General features: G+C 44.1%; 2 protein-coding genes across 10 annotated transcripts in view; one reads left to right on the top strand and one right to left on the bottom strand.

Moving 5' to 3' along the window:
• LOC112221831 (integrin alpha-5-like) overlaps positions 1-8919 on the top strand; it is a 54763-nt gene extending 45844 nt beyond the window's left edge. Inside the window, 6 exon segments of the mRNA XM_042303789.1 lie at positions 768-926; positions 1801-1908; positions 4143-4256; positions 5161-5262; positions 5447-5569; positions 5838-8919. Of these exon segments, the coding sequence (XP_042159723.1) occupies positions 768-926; positions 1801-1908; positions 4143-4256; positions 5161-5262; positions 5447-5569; positions 5838-5921 (690 nt within the window). The 3' untranslated portion in view covers positions 5922-8919.
• Positions 8920-8932: 13 nt separating this feature from the next.
• LOC112221521 (rap guanine nucleotide exchange factor 3) overlaps positions 8933-24779 on the bottom strand; it is a 49952-nt gene continuing 34105 nt past the window's right edge. For 7 of the 9 annotated variants that reach the window (XM_042303796.1, XM_042303790.1, XM_042303795.1 and 4 more), the window contains 18 exons: positions 23864-23967; positions 23275-23363; positions 17411-17489; positions 16883-17033; positions 15880-15962; positions 15398-15428; positions 15043-15121; positions 13796-13933; positions 13376-13473; positions 13037-13162; positions 11880-12061; positions 11506-11596; positions 11325-11375; positions 11013-11100; positions 10828-10892; positions 10653-10707; positions 10488-10559; positions 8933-10354 (listed from right to left, as the gene is read on the bottom strand). In XM_042303796.1, the coding sequence (XP_042159730.1) occupies positions 10236-10354; positions 10488-10559; positions 10653-10707; positions 10828-10892; positions 11013-11100; positions 11325-11375; positions 11506-11596; positions 11880-12061; positions 13037-13162; positions 13376-13473; positions 13796-13933; positions 15043-15121; positions 15398-15428; positions 15880-15962; positions 16883-17033; positions 17411-17489; positions 23275-23363; positions 23864-23967 (1701 nt within the window). In that variant the 3' untranslated portion in view covers positions 8933-10235. Of the gene's footprint in view, positions 10393-10487; positions 10560-10652; positions 10708-10827; positions 10893-11012; positions 11101-11324; positions 11376-11505; positions 11597-11879; positions 12062-13036; positions 13163-13375; positions 13474-13795; positions 13934-15042; positions 15122-15397; positions 15429-15879; positions 15963-16882; positions 17034-17410; positions 17490-23274; positions 23364-23863; positions 23968-24779 lie in introns of all 9 variants that reach the window. The other 2 variants (XM_042303792.1, XM_042303797.1) reach the window with 2 other exon arrangements.

Raw genomic sequence — 24779 nt, 5'->3', positions numbered from 1 at the left:
GTGTAGAAGCAGACCAGACACTAACCTTTGTGTAGAAGTAGACCAGACCAGACACTAACCTTTGTGTAGAAGCAGACCAGACCAGACACTAACCTTTGTGTAGAAGCAGACCAGACAGACACTAACCTTTGTGTAGAAGCAGACCAGACACTAACCTTTGTGTAGAAGCAGACCAGACCAGACACTAACCTTTGTGTAGAAGCAGACCAGACCAGACACTAACCTTTGTGTAGAAGCAGACCAGACCAGACACTAACCTTTGTGTAGAAGCAGACCAGACCAGACACTAACCTTTGTGTAGAAGCAGACCAGACCAGACACTAACCTTTGTGTAGAAGCAGACCAGACCAGACACTAACCTTTGTGTAGAAGCAGACCAGACCAGACACTACTTCCTGGGGCTGCAGACAAGTCAAAGGAGAAAGAAGAAAGAGAAGAGACACATTCCAGGAAGCACAGGGATTTGTTTTGAGCTTCACATCATTACAGGTCTAACTCCATTTGTAAGGGCAACCTAGTCTCCTGTGATAGACATCACACCGGACCACCTTTCACAGTTCACAGAAAAACAGTGCTCAAGTTTAGATGACATCACACCAACATGCCATTTCCTGGAAGTCTGGGTCAGTCTGGGTCGGGTTAATTTTTAGCAAAGACTAGCTGGGGGGTTATATGCTTGTAATATTCTTTAAACTAATTGCTCTCCTTTTCTGTCTTTCCTTCCTTCTCTCTCCCTTTTCTCTCTCGTTCTTTCCCCTGTCTGTCAGCTGGTGAACAAAGGCCCCAGTGGTATTAGCCACACAGTGCTTCAGCTCAGTTGTCCTCTCAGTGTTCAGGGCCAGGGTCTCCTCTACCCTCTGGAGATCTCCACTGAGGGACCCCTCAACTGCACCACCAACCACTCCATCAACTACATGCAGCTCAAGGTGAGCAATCAATCATTGGAATGTATTTTGATGTATGACGGGGGAAAGTTATTTGAATGTTTTAATGTTTATGTTAACACTTGTTTGCAAAAAGTTGTTTACACATTTGCAAGAGTACGGCAAGTCTTGAACTCATTGTCCCGCTCGGTCAACACACACACACACACACACACACACACACACACACACACACACACACACACACACACACACCCTTCTCAGGGTCACATGAGGCTGACAGACATCTGTGTGAGGCTAGAACACTTCAGAGAGACGGGCACTGTGAAGATGTCCCACAGGTTCTAATTCAGTGTGTGATTAACAGTCTCTACACCCACCTCCACCCTCCCTGCCCAGCCAGCCCTAACCAGCCCCACCCAGGACACCATCCCCACTAACACTTTGATCTCTCAGCACTTCCCTCAGCTCAGCACAGCTTGACGAACCTCTTCTGTACTGATACACTCCCTCAACTTCTAACATTAGGTCCCCTTCTGCAGGGTTTAAGCCTCAGGTTTTTCATGGGAACCGATGACTCTTGGGTAGTCGCTTGTTTCCGCTTCTAAATGGCCAGATGCTGAGATGAGGCCGGAGAGGTTTCCCATTTAGCTGTGATCTGATTTTCTTTGCGCACTACAGTGTGTTTCTATGGGAAACCATGTGAATGAGACCACACATTCACTAGATTAATAACAAGGATAATGATGGGTCACTAACTTCACTCCCTATATTGACAGAAAGGGTGGTGTGCTCGTCTCCCATGTGTGAGCTTTCTGTCTGTAATGTATTGACCTAATGGGTGGTCTGCTCGTCTCTCATGGGTGAGGTCTCTGTCCTAATGGGTGGTGTATGTTCTTTCCCTCGGTCTCCTCAGCTCCAGCAGTCGTCCACAGAGCAGCCTCCCCTACTTGTGCCCGGCCAGGATCACCACATCGAGAGGAGAGACGTCCACAGAGACCAGTTGGCTGAGCACACTAACCTGGTGAGGCCCTTAGCAAGGACAGATGGCGAGAGTTATCGGAACAGTGTGCTATTAATGCAACTGGCTTTTTGAGTGATGAGTAGAGCTTGTTGTTGCCTCTGGTGGTATTTCATGTTGTCAAATAGTTCAAATAGTTAAAACAGGACAAGTGGATGGAAGTGACTTTCCTTTGGAATAGAGCTGAGCTGGAGGGTTGAACCTCTGCCTCTCTGCTCCTCTGAGTTGCCTGAAGCCATGGCATGTATTGATCTGGGACAGTGGCTCTGGCCCTGCTCTTGGAAAGCCTCCTGGGATTGACTAATGAGGTTATAAGGTAATTGAGAGGAAGGGGTCAGAGGGCGTGGGGTGGTGGTGGTCCCGCTGTGGTGATTAACATTAAAGGGCTGTAGGGAGACTGGGAGGGTGGAGCTGGGGCAGTAGGGACATGGAAATAGGGGGATCTGTGGGACCAGGGGTATGATGCGCTGGTTAGTTCACAGACCACCCTCTAATTTTCCACTCCGTGGTGTTGTTAGTGTGAGTATCAATGCCCCTGGCACACACTGGCCCTATTGATCCAACCAGCACCAGGAACAGGTAGCTCTCCCTCTGTTCTCCCCCTCATTGGTCTGTCACTACCCAGAGTGGTGAAAGAGGTCTTTGTCCCCCCCGCCTGTCGCTCTTAACCGCCCCTCGTTTATCAAGCCTGCTCGATGACACGTTTCTATAAAGGCCGCCATTCTTTGTTTCACTCTTAGCACTTCAGTTTCTATGCTGAGTTGGAACTAAGAACAGACGTCTCTGTTAAAAAAATAAGTTTCAAGAGAAAGTGTGTTAGTCGTCAGAGCTGTGCATAATGCCGTTGTATAGGCCCTTGATTGAATCTGGTTGTAGTAGGGGACTGGTAAATGAGAGAGACCCCTCGCTATGTCTGGCCTTGTCCTAGAAAACCTGTAAATGAAGTAGCACTGTGAGCTTTGTCTCTAAATGGCTTTTAGAACAATCTAGGAAAATGTAGATTGAATTATTGTTTACATTCATGTCACACAGTAGCTGCCATTGTACACTTCAACACACACACACACACACTGCAGGTCTATTATATAGCCAGTCACTGCTGTTCTACTCATTGTGGGAACAGAAGCTTCCCTCCCAGCTCCTGCCCCTGACCTCGGCCACCCCACTAGGGAGGATCTGGCGCTCTACCATATCCAAATGGACCATTTCCCCAGGCCTACCAGAATCCCTTAGCCTCCCCCAGCCTCAGTTAGCCTCCAGTTTTAATCAAGTGTAATATTTTGGAAACAATTGTCTGTCTGTCTGTCTGTCTGTCTGTCTGTCTGTCTGTCTGTCTGTCTGTCTGTCTGTCTGTCTGTCTGTCTGTCTGTCTGTCTGTCTGTCTGTCTGTCTGTCTGTCTGTCTGTCTGTCTGTCTGTCTGTCTGTCTGTCTGTCTGTCTGTCTGCCTGTCTGTAACTGTAATGCCGTTATTAAGCCTGTCTTAACTGTAAGGCCCTGAGGGAGGTTACAGGCAGTAGGGTAGGTACTGGGTTGTGTACTACACCCTCTCCTCCTACGTTCGTTTGCCCTCCTTGGCTCTTGGCTTAATAGGCAAACTAATTCGCTCCCGCAGGAAGCCCACCAAAACCGCCCAATCCGGCCGGGGTGGTCTGTCTAACACGCCAGCATTAAAAGTCAGTTTGTGGAGGTTTACAATGCAAAGCGCCCAGCTACCATTATGAGGATTTAATTAAGATTGTGTATTCTAACAGTCTTGTGAAAAGGGAGCTGGTGGTTGGGCAATAATGTTGAGTGTCGACTGCATGCTGGATTTTTACAGTCTCATGACATTCACTCAATCTTTCTAATTGGAAGCAGCCCTGCATTGGATCATAACATTGACCTCTTTGTTCTATTTATTTGGCCTGCAGAGTTAACATTGCCCTTACTGCTCTTCCCACCCACCCCCTCCCTGTCTACTGACCTTCACGTCAATTTTTAATTCACGCACTTACAGTAATTACTGTTAAGTTAAGCCTGACCGAATGTCAAATTAAGTTTGTTTTGTAGCTGTTTGGTTTTCCTTGCTGAGGACAGCAGTTATTGCATGGCATATCTCAAATGATGGCATATTTTATGTAATTTGTTAAGCCTTAACCCACTCTCTCTCCTCCTCCCTCCTTCTCTCTCTCTCTCTCTCTCTTCATCCCTCCCTCCTTCTCCCTCTCTCTCTTCCTCCCTCCCTCTCTCCCTCTAGTCCTGCTCTAATGTAGAATGCTGGACGCTGCAGTGTGACGTTGGTCTTCTGGAGAAGGGGACCAGCGCCATCCTCAAAGTGCGCTCACGCATCTGGGCTGAGACCTTCATCGAGGTACCGTAGGGACTGGAGATGAAACCAACCACTCTGCATACAATTGCTCCCCTACATACCTTTTTAAAATTGCGATTGAAGAGTGGATCTTGGTCAGGTTCAGATGCAGAGATTAAAACCAACCCCACAGAACTACTGGCCTCCTCTCAAACCCACTGCACATGTAGATGCATGTTTCTGCCAGATGACATTGGCACTGATTGCATGAGACGGACTGTCTCCATTCACGTTGTCGTCTGTGTATTTTCTCATGTCATGGTTTGGCTGAGTATAAGCAGAATGATTCCCTTAAGCGTCTTACAAAGAAAAAATCAACACTCAAAACCTCCAATTCAAGACTGTGAAAGATGAATGTCCAGTCAGACTCACACATGTGATTGTATTGACTAGATGTCAGTATTAATGCTAGCTCAGAGCTAAACTCTGCCAGTGTGTACTGTCTCAAATAGTTGGCCCAAATGAAGGGAAAGTTGTAGCTAACAGAGAGTATAATTCAAATCTAATTTCAATAGTCGTATGTGTGTGTGTGTCTGTAGTGTTATAGTGTTGTAGTTAGAGCTGGATGGTATATGTCCACAGAAGCAGTTGTGAGAGACCTTACACACAAAGCCTATGTGTGAGTGCATTGAAAATTCATTAGCTGGTGGTCGTGGCTTCTCATAGGATTGGAATGTCAGAGGGGTTTTGTGAGAGACAGCCGGTCTGGAAATAGAGTTGCATCTCTGGGCAGCACACGACTACCACCTACTGGATACAAGACAAAGTGCACCCATTACCAGTCCACACTAGCCTCGCTAACACATATACAAGCTGCATTTTCCCAGTACACCTACACTAATTATTTGCAGAATCACAATGAATATCCAATCTGATCCAGTTCCTGTTGTTTTGCTACCATCCTCAGAGAGCATACAAAGGGTATGTGCTTGAGTGCCTGGCAAGATTCAGTGTAATCAAGATGCCCTATGCCATCTTACCCAAGGAGCTACCAAGTGGATCTAAAAAGGTAGGTCTATGTGCAAACCACCCATGTTACCAAACCTCTCTATGTTACTGTTTTGTTAGTCATTACCATACAGTATGTCAAAGTTTTGTACAACACTCCGCTGTTGGGAAACCGCAGGAAGCCTGGAATCGAGGCTATTATAGTATAAGTGGTGGTCATGACTAATTCTCTGCCCCCTCCTCAGGTGGTGACCCCGGTGGTGTGGAACAAGCCGGACAGTCAGTACTCTGTGCCAATGTGGATCATCATCTTGGCCATACTAGCTGGACTTCTTCTGCTGGCACTGGTGATTTACGTCCTGTACAAAGTGAGTGGTCAGGATGGTGCTGATGTTAACATCAGGCAGAGTGGGCGGTTTCCATCTCTTCAGAACGTCCCGTATTAGCCTTTATAACTAAGACTTATTAGTCTCAGGCCAAACTCCATCTTGCTCTTAGCTCAGCCTTCTCCAGGCCTAAGTGTAAGGCTGTCTGAAGAGACGAGAACCTCATTGACATATGAAGATTTGAGATGATGTTATTAATATTATATTCAGTTCAAACTTTTTTCTGTCTTTTTTTCTTTCTCCCTCCCAGCTTGGCTTCTTCAAGAGGTCGCTACCCTACGGCACGGCTATGGAGAAGGCCCAACTCAAGCCCCATGCTACGTCTGAGGCCTAAACACCACAGAAGGATTAAAACAAGCTACTTTGTTGTCAAAGAACCAAAGAAACCTAGATACCCACATGATTGCAACAGAGAAACGTGGTTCATTTAAATGTCCAGAGAGGATCAGACTGCAGTTGAAGAGTGAGGAAGAGGAGGAGAAAAGACCACTGGAACTCCACTGTACTGCACTAGAGGAAGAAAACCCTAAGAACTCCAAACCAAATGAATGTTTTTAATTTAATATGTGTCGTTTTGTTTGTCCTCGTTGGGGTTGGGGTCGATCACCAAGATGAGCTTCAGTGTCACAGTCAGACAAACAGGCCTGAGACTTACTGATCCTATTTGAGTTGAAGTCCAAGACTAGTGACTACAGAAGATGGAGAATGGGAGCCCTTGATAAGCCCAGGATGGAGGAAGATGCTTGGTTTCTCCCTCCACATCTTTTAAAATAGCTTTTAATTATCTTGGATCCTTGTGAAAGATAATAATGTTTAAGTCTTTTTAATTGCCTTCATTTTGGTGCTAAAAAGTACAAATGTGCTCAGTGCTTCAAACGGGATGGCCACATCTTTCTTCTGGTGTCGAGGGGAGTGAATACCTCTCTCTTCCTTTTCGTAGCATTAAAGAATCACAGCTGATACTTTCCCCACGAAAGACCTGGAAACTGCATGATCAGGGTTTCTACCCAGAGACAGATGATTGTGTCTGTATCATGTTGCCTAACTCTCTACACTTTGACTTTTTTACCTATGAACATTTCTACCAAAGATTTTTCACAGTCTCGTCTGTTAATGTTTTATGTAAGATGTAAGTGCAGCCCAAGTGCTCCAGTAATGTTTGTCAGGCTCCTCTGTTTTATCTAAACCTATCTGCATGGCTTCTGCCCGCTTCTGAGTGGTGGACATGCAGTGCTTGGTTCAGTTGTTTTGCACACAAAGGAAATCTACTGATGACTAACAAGATGCCAAAAACAGACAGGATACTGACCGACTGATCTTCCCACGAGTTTGACATGAACTCTTCCCGATCACGTCGTGTTGATTCATGTTCGTTGTGACAAAATGAAAGCATTGCCTCAAAGTCGTCTGGGACTTGACTGGATCCACCACCATGGGCCTGTGAGATAGATCTCACTAACAGCTTGAAACAGTGTGGTGCTTTGCCAGAACTCTGGCTGGTGACTTGTAAGCAAGGTTTCCAGACTTTGCCTGTGCTGCAAGAGGCAGTATGGAAATTGGGGTGAAGCAAAGGCCATCCAGGTATATCCTCAGCCTTGGTGTGTAATGATGTCTTGAAAGTCAATATATACCTATCGTGTGTGTTGCCAACAGAGATCAGGGAAGTTGCAGTACATTCTGAGTGGGTTGCTAGCAGGTCAGGGCTCATTCCATGTGAGTGTCAGGGAAACAGCCAAATGTCCAGTTCCTACACATTTGGCCTCGATCTTAGTGTTCTGCGAGCATCTTCACTTTGGTTGATTTTTTATTATTTTATTTGATGCCCTTATGGATAAAGAGAACTGACTATGAGTACCAAATGCACTCCCAACACAATGCTGCAGCTTCACCCAGGGACTGAAAATATGTGGGGTTCATATATTTGTCATGTTTTCATGTAAATAAATAGTCTGTGCATGAGAGAGGTGTGAGTGTGTGTGTCTGTGTGTGTGTGTGTGTGTGTGTGTGTGTGTGTGTGTGTGTGTGTGTGTGTGTGTGTGTGTGTGTGTGTGTGTGTGTGTGTGTGTGTGTGTGTGTGTGTGTGTGTGTGTGTGGACTGCGTGTGACTTCATGTGTGCATGCTCCTGTCTGTGTATGTTTTTCGTGTCAATCAGAGAGATCTTTCCCATTGCTAAGTCCGCTCCTTCCTCCCTTGCATCACTAGAGAAGGGTAGACTTGTCCAGCAGTAATGCTGATCATCGCGCCACTACAATTTGTGCTCAGGATAGGATGAGACTGCTGTTCAGGACAGCTAGGACCAGAGTAGCTATTCATTTAATGCAATAGAGAGCATGTACATACATGTCTGTACTGTAAAAATCAGTTTGTGCTTCTGGTGAAGGAATAGCAACTGGGCATTGGAAACAAAAATCATCTTGTTTGTACGTGCAATATTATTTACTCTGGTTAATATCGTTTTCCTTTTTTTATTGTTGCAGTTTTTGTTATTTTCTTTGGTTTTGTTCCGGAGGAGTTGCGCTAAACCCATTGTATCTACCATCTGGTGATGAGTGCGAGATATCAACCATACATAAACTCTTCTCGTGGTCAGAGCGTTATGATCAGATTTTTTCTCTCTAGGTCTTTCCCATTTTTGACCACTTACATTTTGCTCCACCATTATAACTAGCCAATCTTTAGTATCGAAATTTTACATATCACTGATAAAAAAATAAATATATATATATATAACGACCTCCATCAAACCTCTGAGTTGAACTCGAGTTGGCCTATGTTACTTGTGTGATAATGTATGTGCAGTTCAATTGTATCAGCTATCTAAACACAGCCATAGTGTTACACATCTGTTTTGATCTGCTATACCCCCTGGATGATATTGGTGATTTCATTCTGCGATTAGGCTTTTCACGAGAGAGCTTTATCCAGACTCGTGGTGCAAAGACTGCTAATGCCTCTCAGTGGATTCCTTTTACACATATAAAATTGTTTTGAACAGTATTTGTATGACGTTAGTGTCCAGACTGAACATTTCAACCTAGGGTTATTTATATGTTGAGGATGTTTTAAACATAATCCTCTGTGGTCAAAAGCAGGAGACTACACTGGGTTTATCCTAGCCCCTTTTTAATCATTTTTTTCTCCCTTTTACCAAAAGTTGTAAATATATTTCTGACAAGGAGAATGTTTTTAGATCCAATAAAAAATAATTGCTTGTTGTGAAATGTACTCTCCTCATATTGGGGGGGTGTTAGTCTTTCAGTGATCATTTGTATCTTATTTTATGGTTTGCATTTCCAATAAAAAAAAAATACATTTTTTTTTTACAAACTCATGCTTTGATTGAATACACATCATTCAGAAAATAATTTATTTAGAAAAAAATAAACGTACATGGTATGAAATGTTTTACACGTTTGTGTATGCGTTCTGGCAACATAGCTGATTGCTAAACTATTTATTGTACACAGTTGTATTACAAAGTGGAAAAAGGTCTAAACAAACACTCCATAACTGCATGCTATAGCATATATCTGCTCTGCTGTATGTGCTTATGTAGACGGGTTACACATCGATCACACCAACATTGTTTGGCAATTTGGTACACCGAAAGTACATTTATTTCAAATGGAACGCTGCGTTTGCCTTGCAGCATTGCGTTGCAGTGCGTTCTGTGTGGTACATACGTTGGATTTATGCGTTGACGGCTTGACAGAAATGGTAGCAGAAGATGAATGTTGAACTTTGTTGCACACATCCAGATGATGCTGCGTCCTATTTTGTGCTAAACACTATCGGTGTGATCAAGGCGTTAGCTAACAACGTCATTAAAACGACGCATTCGCTTCAATGGTGCAGAAGTCTGTGTTGTGATTCAGAATGGCCAGATAGCTAGCAACAATGACAAGAAGCTGCCAGTGGGGAATCGTAGGTGGCTCGTTTCAACTAGTTTGTATCTTGTTCTTGATACCATGTCTTGTTTTGAGGTGTTTTGACTGATGTCACATCTATGCTAATATAGCAAATATAAATCGCTAGCTAGCTAACCAACAACTGTAACGATGTATTTGAGAGAAGTGCTCATTGTGCAAATGCATTTGTTTTCAAAAAACATTGGAGACTAAATATAGTTTACATGTTGTCAACAATCTCAGCCAACACCGTCTCGTTTGCCCCAACCCGTATATGGCACTTGTGAAACCATAAGATTATCATACAAATAGTCTGCTATACATATGATCGTATAAATAATGACTAATGCCAAAAATATGCACTTCTTCCTCCGGAGTGTAAGTGGTATCAGAAACAGCAGTCACAGGACCAGCAACACCTCTGGTAAGGCACTAGGGGTCACTAGATACTGCCAGTCGGATCCCTCCTCAGGTCCTAGTCACTTGATTAGCAGTCCAAACAGCTGCTTCTCTTGACTGCGCTCTGTGTGATACTGAACAGCCCAGAAACATCCACAGTCCTCCATTCTTGACACCGGACATGCACACGAGTCTATAGAAGAGCTTGCATGTGGATTAGTATGACCATGGAGGTGTGTGTATTCCCCTGCCAACCTCTTATTCACAGGCTGTCTTATAGACCGTCTTTATACACAGAGATATGTAGATACAGTACTTATACACTGGTCTGGTTCAGCACTCAGCGCTCCATTCCCCTGGACAGTTGTGTCAGTTTGCGCTGGTTGTCGATCACTTCAAAGTTCTGAACATAGTGGCGGATGTTGCTGGGATTCCGGAGAGGGAGGGACTGCTCCGAATCTGGACAAGCGACAAAGAGGGAGATTGTTTCTTAACACCAAAACACAGAAGAGCTACATTTACTTAATCTCATTTGAAGCTCTGAGTGGAAAATGAGTTAAGCATTGAGGCATAGCTATGTGGCATAGCTTACACGTGGACACCCGAATGGAAGGCGCCTCCAGAAACATTCTGTCTGCGAGCCCCTTCTGAGGCGAGGAAGGCACTGCGGGACAAAGAGCCGTTGAGTGTGAACACCATGCCCCAACATTGTCCTTATTCCATTCTTTCCTACAACTTTTTCATTTTGTTGTCTTACCGTAAGGCGTGCTTCTGCACCCTCGAACGATCTTCACTGTCTTGGCAATCATGCGCTGAAACAGTGAAAAGACAAGGCGGCTTATTTAGCCAATAGTTTACAAGACAAAAAAGAGAAGACATAACTTGGGTAAGGGCCGATGTAAGAATTTGATATTTAGGCTCGACAAACTCACCATTTTCTCAAAATTGACCAGTTTTTCAGTGTAGTTCTTGTTTCCCTCGTGGATGAATGTCATGTCTAGAGGAACCGATGGCGAACAGAACAACATACTGGCTCAGCGTAGGGCCATGTAGACTTTACTCAGGTATTGAATGCTACATCTACCACAAGAGGTTTCTAACAACGTATTACTACTACCTTTTAGTAGCAGGGGCATGAAGGGGATGTAGGGAGGACTGAGCTTTGCCACAGCCAGTCTGTAGGCTCTGTGATTACGTGATGGATCCTGACGCATTAAGAGAAACACACACACTTCTCCATTAGCTCTAGTTATAAAGGAAATATAGGCCATAAACAACGCACATATTACAAAGGAAGGAAAACATGATTCATACACACAGTGGAAATGAGGGGGAGGGATTGACAAGTGGCCTGTGATGTCACCTGTTGTTATCTATGACATTTAATAGAACACTTTGTTATGAAGCTTGTACACATTAACTCACTCACCATTAACCTCTCGTAGGCACAATAGACCCTTTTCGTCTTACTCGGCACTCTCTTTCAACAACAACAACAACAACAACAACTGTTACTCCTCTGATATCCATTTCACATATGTTGTAAATAAAATACGTTGTTATTATAAGCGATCCTAAAAACGTAGGTCATTGTCCCCAGCAGGCCTCACCTCCCAGGTCTTGTAAAGTCTCTGTACAGCACTGTTGCTTAGACCAAACATCACAGCAAAGAATGAATTGAGGTTTTTCTGCTCCTTCAACCTGAAACAGGAAACACAGCCAGTAACAGCTGTGGGAAGACTAAACATATACATTACCAAAATGGTTATTAGAGCAACAGTGTCTACAGACATTACCAATATTTTATCTGGATATGAAAACATGATTTCTGCTGGTATGTTGAATATTTTTTGTATATAGAGTGTTATTGTACAAAATCACCAATATAGTATACTGATCTGTAGGGATATTTACCCCGAAGATAACATAGTCATTCATCTGCAAGTTACAAGGTAAACTGTGTCTTAATTTAAGTGAGACTCACATGGCGGCCATCTTGATGAACTTCTTCAGCAGCATGGCTCTCTTCATCAGGTCAGCACACAGACACACCTCCGTCACCACCCAGTACTGCACCTCGTTGAAGCGATGCACAAAACGCTCCAGGTTAGCTGTGGTGGCGCCTTGGAATTTATGTCGCCCAAATATATAGTACACTAGTTCCACCTGGTGGGAGAGACACATTCATTTACCATCCGTATGTACTGTGGCACATTAAACACAGATCCAAAGTATTTGTATGTACCCAAATACAGATATATCAAGCAACCATCCAATGGACTAAACCTTCAATTTGGCATAACATTTGAACTTGACTTGAACTTGATTTCCTTGTCAAAGAGGTATTTTGACCTCAGTGGGACAACCTGGTTAAATAAACTTGCATAAACAGAGGTGTGTGTGTCAGATGAACACGTGGCTAATACAGGGTAGTAGTGTGTCAGGTGAGTCGACCTGATGACTGATATGATGCTGCAGTAACAGTTACCAGAGAGAGGATGTCTCAGACACATGCCCGAGTGACAGATAGCGAATCCTTTAGGCCTGTTTATACCTGATGCTAAAATGTGTCCTGTGCCCACTTTTTCAGACAAGTGTAGACGATTCAAATACATTTTGTTAACCGATTGTGATCAGATCTTACAAGTGTAAACAGACAAGATCAAGACAAGATGCACGTTAGATCGAATGATGCACGTAAGAGTATAATCAGGGCTATTGTTGTTCTGAGACAGACTGAGACAGCTCACATCTGAGTCACCAGGCCTTGTCAAACCAGCTCCCCACCACGGTGCATACCCACATGTGAGATAGATGTCATACCCTTAATAGACCTGTACATTCGAGTCATTTAGCAGATGCTGTTATCCAGAGCGACTTACAGTAGTAGTGACTGCATACATTTTCAAACTTTTCTACCTCATTCTTATTAACTAAGCCCTTTTTTCAGGGAAATGGGGCATACTGGTGATACTCGGTATTTAAAGCTGGGTAGCAAATGATCCCACTCAAGCGCCTATTGCAAGCATACGTCACAGTTTCTCCTCTTTGAACTCTTATCCTGCTGGTCTCAAATCCATAACTTCCGCTCCATAACACTGGCAAAGCTCTGGCATGGGCACACCTCATTTCCTTCCTTACCTCATGCATGGCGGTAAACAGTTCCCAGTCGTAGTTGGTGAGCTGGCTGGCGATGTCCTTGGAACACATCTGCTCCAAAGTGTCAATGGTGCTCTGATCAGGGCCCTGCTGCTCCTTCAGGGGCATCTGTCAAGGTGCCAGAGAACAAACACCATAAATAATGGCATGAAATCACACAAATATCTATGAACGGTATGCGATGATGACAGTCTGGGGATGTTTTTCTCTGATTCACTATGCAGTGTAGTTATTAAGTTATAGATAAGTTATATATGGTCATCTCAGCACCCATGAGAGACTATAGAGTAGGCGTAGATTGTAGGTGAGGTTAGGACTCACCAGTTGTTCCACCTGGGTGGCAGTGCAGAGGAACAGTCTCTCATTCAGCCCCAGGGAGGTGTAGACTGCTGTGGCGTCCAGCTTCAGCTGAGCCCTGTCTATGATACGGCAAAGACAAGCCCTTTAACACACAATACCTCAGAGACACACATCCCGACTTAACATCAACACTCACTGACAGTTACACACTCTCTCAATAAAACTTACCATCATCTCAAATGACATGTCACAAGACATTAACATGCACCTATACCAAATTGTAAAGTTATGAATATAGCTGCTCTTGCCTGAAGGAGGGAGTATTGTACCAAGTGTACAAACTGAACGGGGAAAAAAATGAATGTCCTGTACAGCTGTATCTTAGAAAAGGGCTTCATATTGCTTCCAGATGACATGGAAAAAGAAAGAATAGCCACGCACCTCCCATGGAGTTCATTTTGACCAGGACGTGGTCTCCTCCTGGATTTACCAGCGATGACATCATTTCCTGAACAGAGGTGTTCACCGGCAGCATCAGAGTGATTGACGTATGGTCTGGCCGGAAGATCTCATACAATACTAGGAGAGAAAACACAGAGACACAGGAAAGGAAGTTAAGCATTAAAGGCCCAGTGCAGTCAAAACATGTGATTGTCCTGTTTTATATATATTTCCACACTATGAGGTTGGAATAATACTGTAAATTGTGAAAATGATGATAATGCCCTTTTAGTGTAAGAGCTGTTTTAAAAGACCACCTGAAATTTCAGCCTGTTTTGGTGGGATGGAGTTTTAGCCTGCCTGGTGAAATCCTCAGGTTGTAAATGAGTTAATAGACCAATAAGAAAGAGTGTTCCAAACCTCTCTATCAATAACAGCTAGTTTTCAGTTTTCCTCTCCCCACACCTAGAAATTGTTCTTTGTTATGAAGCTATTTTTGACAATTCTAATAATTTTAAACAATCCCAATAAGGTACTTCATTTTTACTCAGAAATGATTTAACATTGAGATTTTTAAAAACAAACAGCTGCATTGGATAATTTAAACAAAGTATAGCAACAACCATTTTGTCACGACTTCCGCCGAAGTTGGTTCCTCTCCTTGTTCGGGCGGCGGTCGGTGTTGCCGGTCTTTGATCCATTTTTCATTTGTTTTGTTGTGCGACAGGTTTTGTACCCATTGTATTGATTGTTCTGTTTACTGTGATTTTTATTATTAAACTGCACCGTTGTAACACAGTTTTTGCTCTCCTGCGCCTGACTCCTCTGCCGCCAGTACGCACCCCATACAGAAATACGTGCACAAGCACTTACAATAAACATTCCGGACAAGGACATGGGGGGAACAGAGGGTTAAATACACAACATGTAATGATGGAATTGAAACCAGGTGTGTGGGAAGACAAGACAAAACAAATGGAAAATGGTTCAATGATGGCTAGAATACCGGCGACGCCGAACGCCGCCCGAACAAGGAGAGGAACCAACTTCGGTGGAAGTTGTGACACATTTACATTGATCCATCTGTAAGTGCATTTCATGGTTACAGTGGGCTGCCAATGGTTATCCAATAATTAATAAACAGAAAAAAAGGCAAATTGTGCATTTTGTGTCATTATAGAAAAGGCATTGCCATGCTATTCATGACATAGTTATTACCATGCTATGGTAGTAGTAGTCTCACTGACCTTTGTCCTTTGATCTGATTGGCAGACACTTCCCCACTGGCTCCTCACAACTGGAAAACCAGTCAAACTGATGGTTAAGCTAATGGAAACAAACAATAGGCAGAGTAAGTCAGCCACAAGTGTGACTTTTAATTTCTCTATGTTTTTTATGCTTTTAATCTTTAATCTTTTAGCTCCAGCAGCTCTGAAGACTAACATGCTGTGTTATAAAGGTTGGAGTCGTATTGTCTCTTCTGCTATCTCCCAATCTGTCTAAGTAAAGAGAACATGGCATGTGGTAATAAACAGAGATGCAGATGTATTTGTGTGCGCAAGAATGACCTTTATAAGCCTTTATTAATGTGGTTCAACTTACCCTTGTCAGTGACCCGAGTTCATTCTCAAGCCTGGAAAGATATTGAAAAATACAAACATGATAGTAACCTAATTCAAATCTCAAATCTAGATTCCAGAAACACTCTTATTGGCTTGGTTACGATACTACATAATGTTATCAACTGACTGTAAAGGAAAGAACATGACTTTTGCTTTTGTTTCACATTCCTGTGAGCACAAGGCTTATATCCATACCATACTATATTGAACTTTGACCTTCATTATTCACCCTATGGGCCCAAAAGTTGTACATTTCAGATACACTCTGGCGAAAGGGGTGGCAGGTAGCCTAGTGGTTAGAGCGTTGGACTTGTAACTGAAATATTGAATCCCCAAATCTGTCATTCTGCCCCTGAACAAGCCAGTTAACTAGGCCGCCATTGAAAATAATAAATATTTTGTTCTTAACTGACTTGCCTAGTTAAATAAAGGTAAAATAAATAAAAATGTGTTACTACTCACATTCTCGTTCTCCTCCTGTCTCTGAGCTGCTCCCTCAGCATACTGGACAGACGGGAGTCACCTGCCACCTCCTCCCCCAGCGTCTGTCATGCATAGAAACACTCAATGTATCAACACTGAATGTATATTATTATGGTCACAACACACAGGCTATGATTCAATACAATATACTGCACAATTTACTGTATAACAGATTTTTCAGAGCGTGATATTTGCATAACATTGATATAAGGCTCTGCTATTTTTATTATTATTATTTATTATTTTTACCCCCTTTTTCGTGGTATCCAATTATTAGTAGTTACTGTCTTGTCTCACTCCTGTACGGGCTCGGGAGAGACGAGGGTCGAGAGCTATGCGTCCTCCGAAACACAACCCAACCAAGCCGCACTGCTTCTTAACACAGCGAGTGTAGCCGATGTGAAATTGCTAGCTAGTTAGCGGTGGTGCGCGCTAGTGGTGACGTCACTTGCTCTGAGACCTTGAAGTAGTGGTTCCCCTTGCTCTGCAAGGGCCGCGGCTTTTGTGGAGCGATGGGTAACGATGCTTCGAGGGTGACTGTTGACGTGTGCAGAGCGTCCCTGGTTCACGCCCAGGTCGGGTCGAGGGGATGGGCGTAAAGTCTATACTGTTACACGCTTCCAACCTGGAAGCCAGCCGCACCAATGTGTCGGAGGAAACACCGTACACCTAGCGACCTGGTCAGCGCGCACTGCGCCCGGCCTGCCACAGGAGTCGCTAGTGAGCGATGAGACAAGGATATCCCTACTGGACAAACCCTCCCTAACCCGGCCGACGCTAGGCCAATTGTGTGCCGCCCCATGGACCTCCTGGTCGCGGCCGGCTTCGAACCCAGGGTCTCTGGTGGCACAGCTAGCTTTTTTAGGCTGGGTTTCTGTACAGCACTTTGAGATATCAGCTGATGTACGAAGGGCTATATAAATAGATTTGATTTGATTTTGATTTGTTTGGTTATAGAGAATCCCACTACCCCTTCACTCACCTCCAGGAAGTCTACAGCGATGGGGTCATCTTTGAGCAGCTGGCCGAACAGCGCCACCCACTGGCAAATCAACTTCACTATCTTCTGCTTGGTGTTGAGGGCATAGGCTGCCTTCTCCAGATCTGAGCCCTCAGAAGGCTCAGCATGGTAGGTGCACTCAGGGATAAGGAAGAGAACCAACACACCTGAACAACAACTTAACACAGCTATTCTAGACCTAGACCACGGTCTGAGCTGCTTTCGACTTGAAGAGACACTAGTCTGTCTCTTCAGCTGGAGAAGCTGGATGCTTTGGTTGAATTATGTTCATTTGTTTTATTTATTTAATTTAATAACATTTAAACGTTTAATTTGTTTTTCGGGTACACAGATTCAAAATACTCCCACAAATGTTGGGTATGTGATCCTCTTAGAGACTAAGTGTAAGTAAATAGAAATAGACACAGCTTAGGACATCATCATCATCACACAACCACTACCACCACCGTCATCATCATCACCACCATCATCATAATCATCAAAGGATATTGGTGTTGCAGGGCCGGGCAAAGCTGGCTGGAGGGCATGAAGACCCTGTGGGTTAGCAGGAAGTCGCTCACACAGGGATCTGTGGGCACAGACAGAACAACACATAACTCACTAACAAGGACTAATGGCACTCCACTTTGTGTCCCATCCACTTCCTCCCTGAAAAACACAGGCGCAATGAGTCATCTGATGGCCTTTAGTGAGCGGATATAAAATAAATTTCCAGGAATGTGCCTGGCCTGATTCTGCCTGTTCTTTTCTGTCTTTGTTGGCTGTTTCATGTGAGTGACCAAAACAAACCGTTCCCATGAAACCAGAAACGATCTTTAAAGTTTGGCTGAGGATTCAGATGTGAAGCTACTGTATGGTCATCCTGGTACAGTATAGTGTGTTTTGTATTTGTATTTGTATTTATTATTATGGATCCCCACTCTTCCTGGGGTCCGGCAATTTTAAGGCATTTATACAATTTCAAAAGCATTACAATACATTCATTACAGAATTAACAACACACTGAGTGTGTGCCCTCAGGCCCATACTCCACTACCACACACCTACAACACAGAATCCATGTGTAAGTGTGTATAGTATGTTATCATGTGTGTGTATGTATGTGTCTGTGCCTATGTTTGTGTTTGTGTTACTTCACAGTCCCCGCTGTTCCATAAGGTGTATTTTTACCTGCTTTTTAAATCTGATTCTACTGCTTGCATCAGTCACCTTATGTGGAATAGAGTTTCATGTAGTCATGGCTCTATGTAGTACTGTGAGCCTCTCATAGTCTGTTCTGAACTTGGGGACTGTGAAGAGACCTCTGGTGGCATGTCTTGTGGGGTATGCATGGGTGTTCGAGCTGTGTGCTAGTATTTTAAACAGACAGCTCGGTACCTTCAGGTTGTCAACACCTCTTACGAAAGCAATGATGATGATTATGATGATAATGATGATGTCAATCTCTCTTCCACTTTGAGCTATGAGAGATTGACATGCATGTCATTAATGTTAGCTGTCGGTGTACTTTTAAGGGCCAGCCGTGCTGCCCTGTTCTGAGCCAACTGCAATTTTCCCAAGTACATATTTGTGGCACCTGGCCATACTACTTAACAGTAGTCCAGGTGTGACAAAACCAGGGCCTGTAGGACCTGCCTTGTTGATAGTGTTGTTAAGAAGGCAGAACAGCGCTTTATTATGGACAGACTTCTCCCCATCTTAGCTACTGTTGTATCAATATGTTTTGACAGTTTACAATCCAGGGTAACTCCAAGCAGTTTAGTCACCTCAACTTGCTCAATTTCCACATTATTCATTATGAGATGTAATTGAGGTTTAGGGTTTAGTGAATGATTTGTCCCAAATTCAATGCTTTTAGTTTTGGAAATATTTATGACTAACTTATTCCTTGCCACCCATTCTGAAACTAACTGCAGCTCTTTGTTAAGTGTTGCAGTCATTTGAGTCGCTGTAGTAGCTGACGTGTAACCTCAGGAGGCTGAAGAAATTCGGCTTGTCACCAAAAGCACTCACAAACTTCTACAGATGCACAATCGAGAGCATCCTGGCGGGCTGTATCACCGCCTGGTATGGCAACTGCACCGCCCTCAACCGTAAGGCTCTCCAGAGGGTAGTGAAGTCTGCACAACGCATCACCGTTGTAATGGAAATTGATGGGAAATGATGTAAATATATCACTAGACACTTTAAACAATGCTACCTTATATAATGTTACTTACCCTACATTATTCAAAATCAAATCAAATCAAATCAAATCAAATCAAATTTTATTTGTCACATACACATGGTTAGCAGATGTTAATGTGAGTGTAGCGAAATGCTTGTGCTTCTAGTTCCGACAATGCAGTAATAACGAACAAGTAATCTAACTAACAATTCCAAAAAAACTACTGTCTTATACACAGTGTAAGGGGATAAAGAATATGTACATAAGGATATATGAATGAGTGATGGTACAGAGCAGCATAGGCAAGATACAGTAGATGATATCGAGTACAGTATATACATATGAGATGAGTATGTAAACCAAGTGGCATAGTTAAAGTGGCTAGTGATACATGTATTACATAAGGATGCAGTCGATGATATAGAGTACAGTATCTACGTATGCATATGAGATGAATAATGTAGGGTAAGTAACATTATATAAGGTAGCATTGTTTAAAGTGGCTAGTGATATATTTACATCATTTCCCATCAATTCCCATTATTAAAGTGGCTGGAGTAGAGTCAGTGTCATTGACAGTGTGTTGGCAGTAGCCACTCAATGTTAGTGGTGGCTGTTTAACAGTCTGATAGCCTTGAGATAGAAGCTGTTTTTCAGTCTCTCGGTCCCAGCTTTGATGCACCTGTACTGACCTCGCCTTCTGGATGACAGCGGGGTGAACAGGCAGTGGCTCGGGTGGTTGATGTCCTTGATGATCTTTATGGCCTTCCTGTAGCATCGGGTGGTGTAGCTGTCCTGGAGGGCAGGTAGTTTGCCCCCGGTGATGCGTTGTGCAGACCTCACTACCCTCTGGAGAGCCTTACGGTTGAGGGCGGTGCAGTTGCCATACCAGGCGGTGATACAGCCCGCCAGGATGCTCTCGATTGTGCATCTGTAGAAGTTTGTGAGTGCTTTTGGTGACAAGCCGAATTTCTTCAGCCTCCTGAGGTTGAAGAGGCGCTGCTGCGCCTTCCTCACGATGCTGTCTGTGTGAGTGGACCAATTCAGTTTGTCTGTGATGTGTATGCCGAGGAACTTAAAACTTGCTACCCTCTCCACTACTGTTCCATCGATGTGGATGGGGGTGTTCCCTCTGCTGTTTCCTGAAGTCCACAATCATCTCCTTAGTTTTGTTGACGTTGAGTGTGAGGTTATTTTCCTGACACCACACTCCGAGGGCCCTCACCTCCTCCCTGTAGGCCGTCTCGTCGTTGTTGGTAATCAAGCCTACCACTGTTGTGTCGTCCACAAACTTGATGATTGAGTTGGAGGCGTGCATGGCCACGCAGTCGTGGGTGAACAGGGAGTACAGGAGAGGGCTCAGAACGCACCCTTGTGGGGCCCCAGTGTTGAGGATCAGCGGGGAGGAGATGTTGTTGCCTACCCTCACCACCTGGGGGCGGCCCGTCAGGAAGTCCAGAACCCAGTTGCACAGGGCGGGGTCGAGACCCAGGGTCTCGAGCTTGATGACGAGCTTGGAGGGTACTATGGTGTTGAATGCCGAGCTGTAGTCGATGAACAGCATTCTCACATAGGTATTCCTCTTGTCCAGATGGGTTAGGGCAGTGTGCAGTGTGGTTGAGATTGCATCGTCTGTGGACCTATTTGGGCGGTAAGCAAATTGGAGTGGGTCTAGGGTGTCAGGTAGGGTGGAGGTGATATGGTCCTTGACTAGTCTCTCAAAGCACTTCATGATGACGGATGTGAGTGCTACGGGGCGGTAGTCGTTTAGCTCAGTTACCTTAGCTTTCTTGGGAACAGGAACAATGGTGGCCCTCTTGAAGCATGTGGGAACAGCAGACTGGTATAGGGATTGATTGAATATGTCCGTAAACACACCGGCCAGCTGGTCTGCGCATGCTCTGAGGGCGCGGCTGGGGATGCCGTCTGGGCCTGCAGCCTTGCGAGGGTTAACACGTTTAAATGTCTTACTCACTTCGGCTGCAGTGAAGGAGAGACCAAATGTTTTCGTTGCAGGCCGTGTCAGTGGCACTGTATTGTCCTCAAAGCGGGCAAAAAGTTATTTAGTCTGCCTGGGAGCAAGACATCCTGGTCCGTGACTGGGCTGGGTTTCTTCCTGTAGTCCGTGATTGACTGTAGACCCTGCCACATGCCTCTTGTGTCTGAGCCGTTGAATTGAGATTCTACTTTGTCTCTGTACTGGCGCTTAGCTTGTTTGATAGCCTTGCGGAGGGAATAGCTGCACTGTTTGTATTCAGTCATGTTACCAGACACCTTGCCCTGATTAAAAGCAGTGGTTCGTGCCTTCAGTTTCACACGAATGCTGCCATCAATCCAAGGTTTCTGGTTAGGGAATGTTTTAATCGTTGCTATGGGAACGACATCTTCAACGCACGTTCTAATGAACTCGCACACCGAATCAGCGTATTCGTCAATGTTGTTGTCTGACGCAATACGAAACATCTCCCAGTCCACGTGATGGAAGCAGTCTTGGAGTGTGGAGTCAGCTTGGTCGGACCAGCGTTGGACAGACCTCAGCGTGGGAGCCTCTTGTTTTAGTTTCTGTCTGTAGGCAGGGATCAACAAAATGGAGTCGTGGTCAGCTTTTCCGAAAGGGGGCGGGGCAGGGCCTTATATGCGTCGCGGAAGTTAGAGTAACAATGATCCAGGGTCTTTCCACCCCTGGTTGCGCAATCGATATGCTGATAAAATTTAGGGAGTCTTGTTTTCAGATTAGCCTTGTTAAAATCCCCAGCTACAATGAATGCAGCCTCCGGATAAATCGTTTCCAGTTTGCAGAGAGTTAAATAAAGTTAGTTCAGAGCCATCGATGTGTCTGCTTGGGGGGGGATATATACGGCTGTGATTATAATCGAAGAGAATTCTCTTGGTAGATAATGTGGTCTACATTTGATTGTGAGGAATTCTAAATCAGGTGAACAGAAGGATTTGAGTTCCTGTATGTTTCTGTCATCACACCATGTCACGTTAGTCATAAGGCATACGCCCCCGCCCCTCTTCTTACCAGAAAGATGTTCGTTTCTGTCGGCGCGATGCGTGGAGAAACCCGCTGGCTGCACCGCTTCGGATAGCGTCTCTCCGGTTAGCCATGTTTCCGTGAAGCAGAGAACGTTGCAGTCTCTGATGTCCCTCTGGAATGCTACCCTTGCTCGGATTGAGACTGGACATTGGCGAGAAGAATGCTAGGGAGTGGTGCACGGTGTGCCCGTCTCCGGAGTCTGACCAGAAGACCGCTTCGTTTCCCTCTTTTTCTGAGTCGTTTTTTTGGGTCGCTGCATGTAATCCGCTCCGTTACACTGGTTGTAAGGCAGAACACAGAATCCGCATCGCGAAAAACATATTCTTGGTCGTACTGATGGTGAGTTGACGCTGATCTTATATTCAGTAGTTCTTCTCGGCTGTATGTAATGAAACCTAAGATGACCTGGGGTACTAGTGTAAGAAATAACACGTAAAAAAACAAAAAACTGCATAGTTTCCTAGGAACGCGAAGCGAGGCGGCCATCTCTGTCGGCGCCGGAAGTACAAATATTCATCTCATATGCATACGTATATACTGTACTCTATATCATCGACTGCATCCTTATGTAATACATGTATCACTAGCCACTTTAACTATAACTATGCCACTTGGTTTACATACTCATCTCATATACTGTATCTTGCCTATGCTGCTCTGTAACATCACTCATTCATATATCCTTATGTACATATTCTTTATCCCCTTACACTGTGTATAAGACAGTAGTTTTTTGGAATTGTTAGTTAGATTACTTGTTCATTATTACTGCATTGTCGGAACTAGAAGCACAAGCATTTCGCTACACTCGCATTAACATATGCTGACCATGTGTATGTGACAAATAAAATTTGATTTGATTTGATTTGTATTTGTATAGTGTTGCGTCATCTGCATACATAGAAACACTGGCCTTACTCAAAGCCAGTGGCATGTCGTTAGTAAAGATTGAAAAAAAAGCAAGGGGCCTAAACAGCTACCCTGGAGAATTCCTGCTTCTACCTAGATTGTTTTAAAAGAGGAACTCCTGTTCTTTGAACATAAAACAGTGGGAATATGTCAGTGGTCCAGCGACATAGAGGGGTCCAGCCACTACAGTAGAGAAACGTTTGGACCCATACAAGGCAAGCCATACAGGTTACCTACCTATAGCATCACTGCCATTAGTATCCAGCTTCACTGTCTCAAGCAGGTGTTCTAGGATCTTCTCTGGAGTTCCAGCCATCACTGTATACCTGAGTGTGTAGGGGAGGGGGAGGGAGAGGGAGAGAAGGAAATAACAGAGGGAAAGGGAGAAAAAGAGGGAGAGCCGAGGGGAGGGGGAGAGAGTGTCAGTATGTGTGTAGTGTGGAAAGAGCCACAGGTGGACACATTGGTTAACAGTATAAAGAGGCAGCCATTTGAGCATCATATTGATTAAACTCAACGTTTGCTAAAACACTTGAAGTGAGATAACAAAGCACAGTCTATTCAACTGAATAGGGTTCAGGTCTATTTCTGTGTTGAATCAACAATAGGCAGGCAGCTAACTGCCACAATTAACAACACTGTTAACTAAAACAGTGCTTGTTTCTTGTACATTTAATATTATACAGTAAACATCTGTGTTTTACATGACATTGGTCTAAAAATGCCTTAGAGGAGTGTGTTCATTTAGGTCTTGATTAATGTATAAGTGCTTGTTTGACTGGTTGTTGTTATACAGTATAATATATGAAAGGTGGGAGTGTCTTACTTGCTGCTGTTTCCTGCCCCTCCAGGATTGGTTGACTCAGCCTTCTCCAGCACCAGCACAGCTTTACCATGTTCCTCCAGACGCATGGTGTTCGCTTCCACATCCTGAAACACAATGTAAACACACAGTCATGCACACACTTTACATGCAGTTCACACTATACATGGTACACATGGATACATACACCTTTTAGCATATGCAATAGGCATATTTGAATCATTGGTGTGTATTCATGGATGCCAAGGGAAGCCAGGCTTCCCAAAATATTTGACACATTTTTACATTTTATTTATAAAATAATATATCCTTCGTCTCTCTGTTTTCAGAATTTTGAGTCAATTCGCAAGTGGCTGAATCTCACAGGAGAAATCTTCAGAGCGAAAGAAACAGCGCCCCTCTGTCTCAGTATGTGTAGCACACGTATCTGATGCTGCATTTTGCCACTGTAGCATTTGATTGATCAATACCAGCAAGCATTTTGCCTGTCTTGATTAAAAAAAAGAAAAAGAAAAAAGAATGAGCCAATCAGTGTTGAGCTGAGCTCAACTGTGGGTTGTCCTGGTGCAGCAAAACGCTCCCCCAAGGGAGGGCAGTTTTGGATTTGGCTTCACACCAATCAAATCACATTCTAAGGATAATCTAATTGTCAGAAAACATGTCTGTTTCTGGTCTACTTGTGTTGATGTCCTGCAGTAGCTAGCTTGCTAAATCGTCCCTTTCCTAAGCCATGCATGGAGATGGGGATTTGGATTTGTGGTTTTGTCTTAATTCTCTGGACAGACCTATGATTATGATGGCGATTCTGACCAAAAATTAACATTTTGTGCCACTGGCCAGAGATGATTGAAGTTCAATATGTAGTCTAGTAGTCTCACGTTAACTAGCTGGCTAACTTAGCTGGTTCATTGTTAACCAT

The sequence above is a fragment of the Oncorhynchus tshawytscha genome, linkage group LG22 (genome assembly GCF_018296145.1).
Source record: "Oncorhynchus tshawytscha isolate Ot180627B linkage group LG22, Otsh_v2.0, whole genome shotgun sequence".
NCBI lineage: Eukaryota > Metazoa > Chordata > Actinopteri > Salmoniformes > Salmonidae > Oncorhynchus > Oncorhynchus tshawytscha.
The sequence above is the reverse complement of the archived record's forward strand: the minus strand, read 5'-3'. Positions and strand labels throughout refer to the sequence as shown.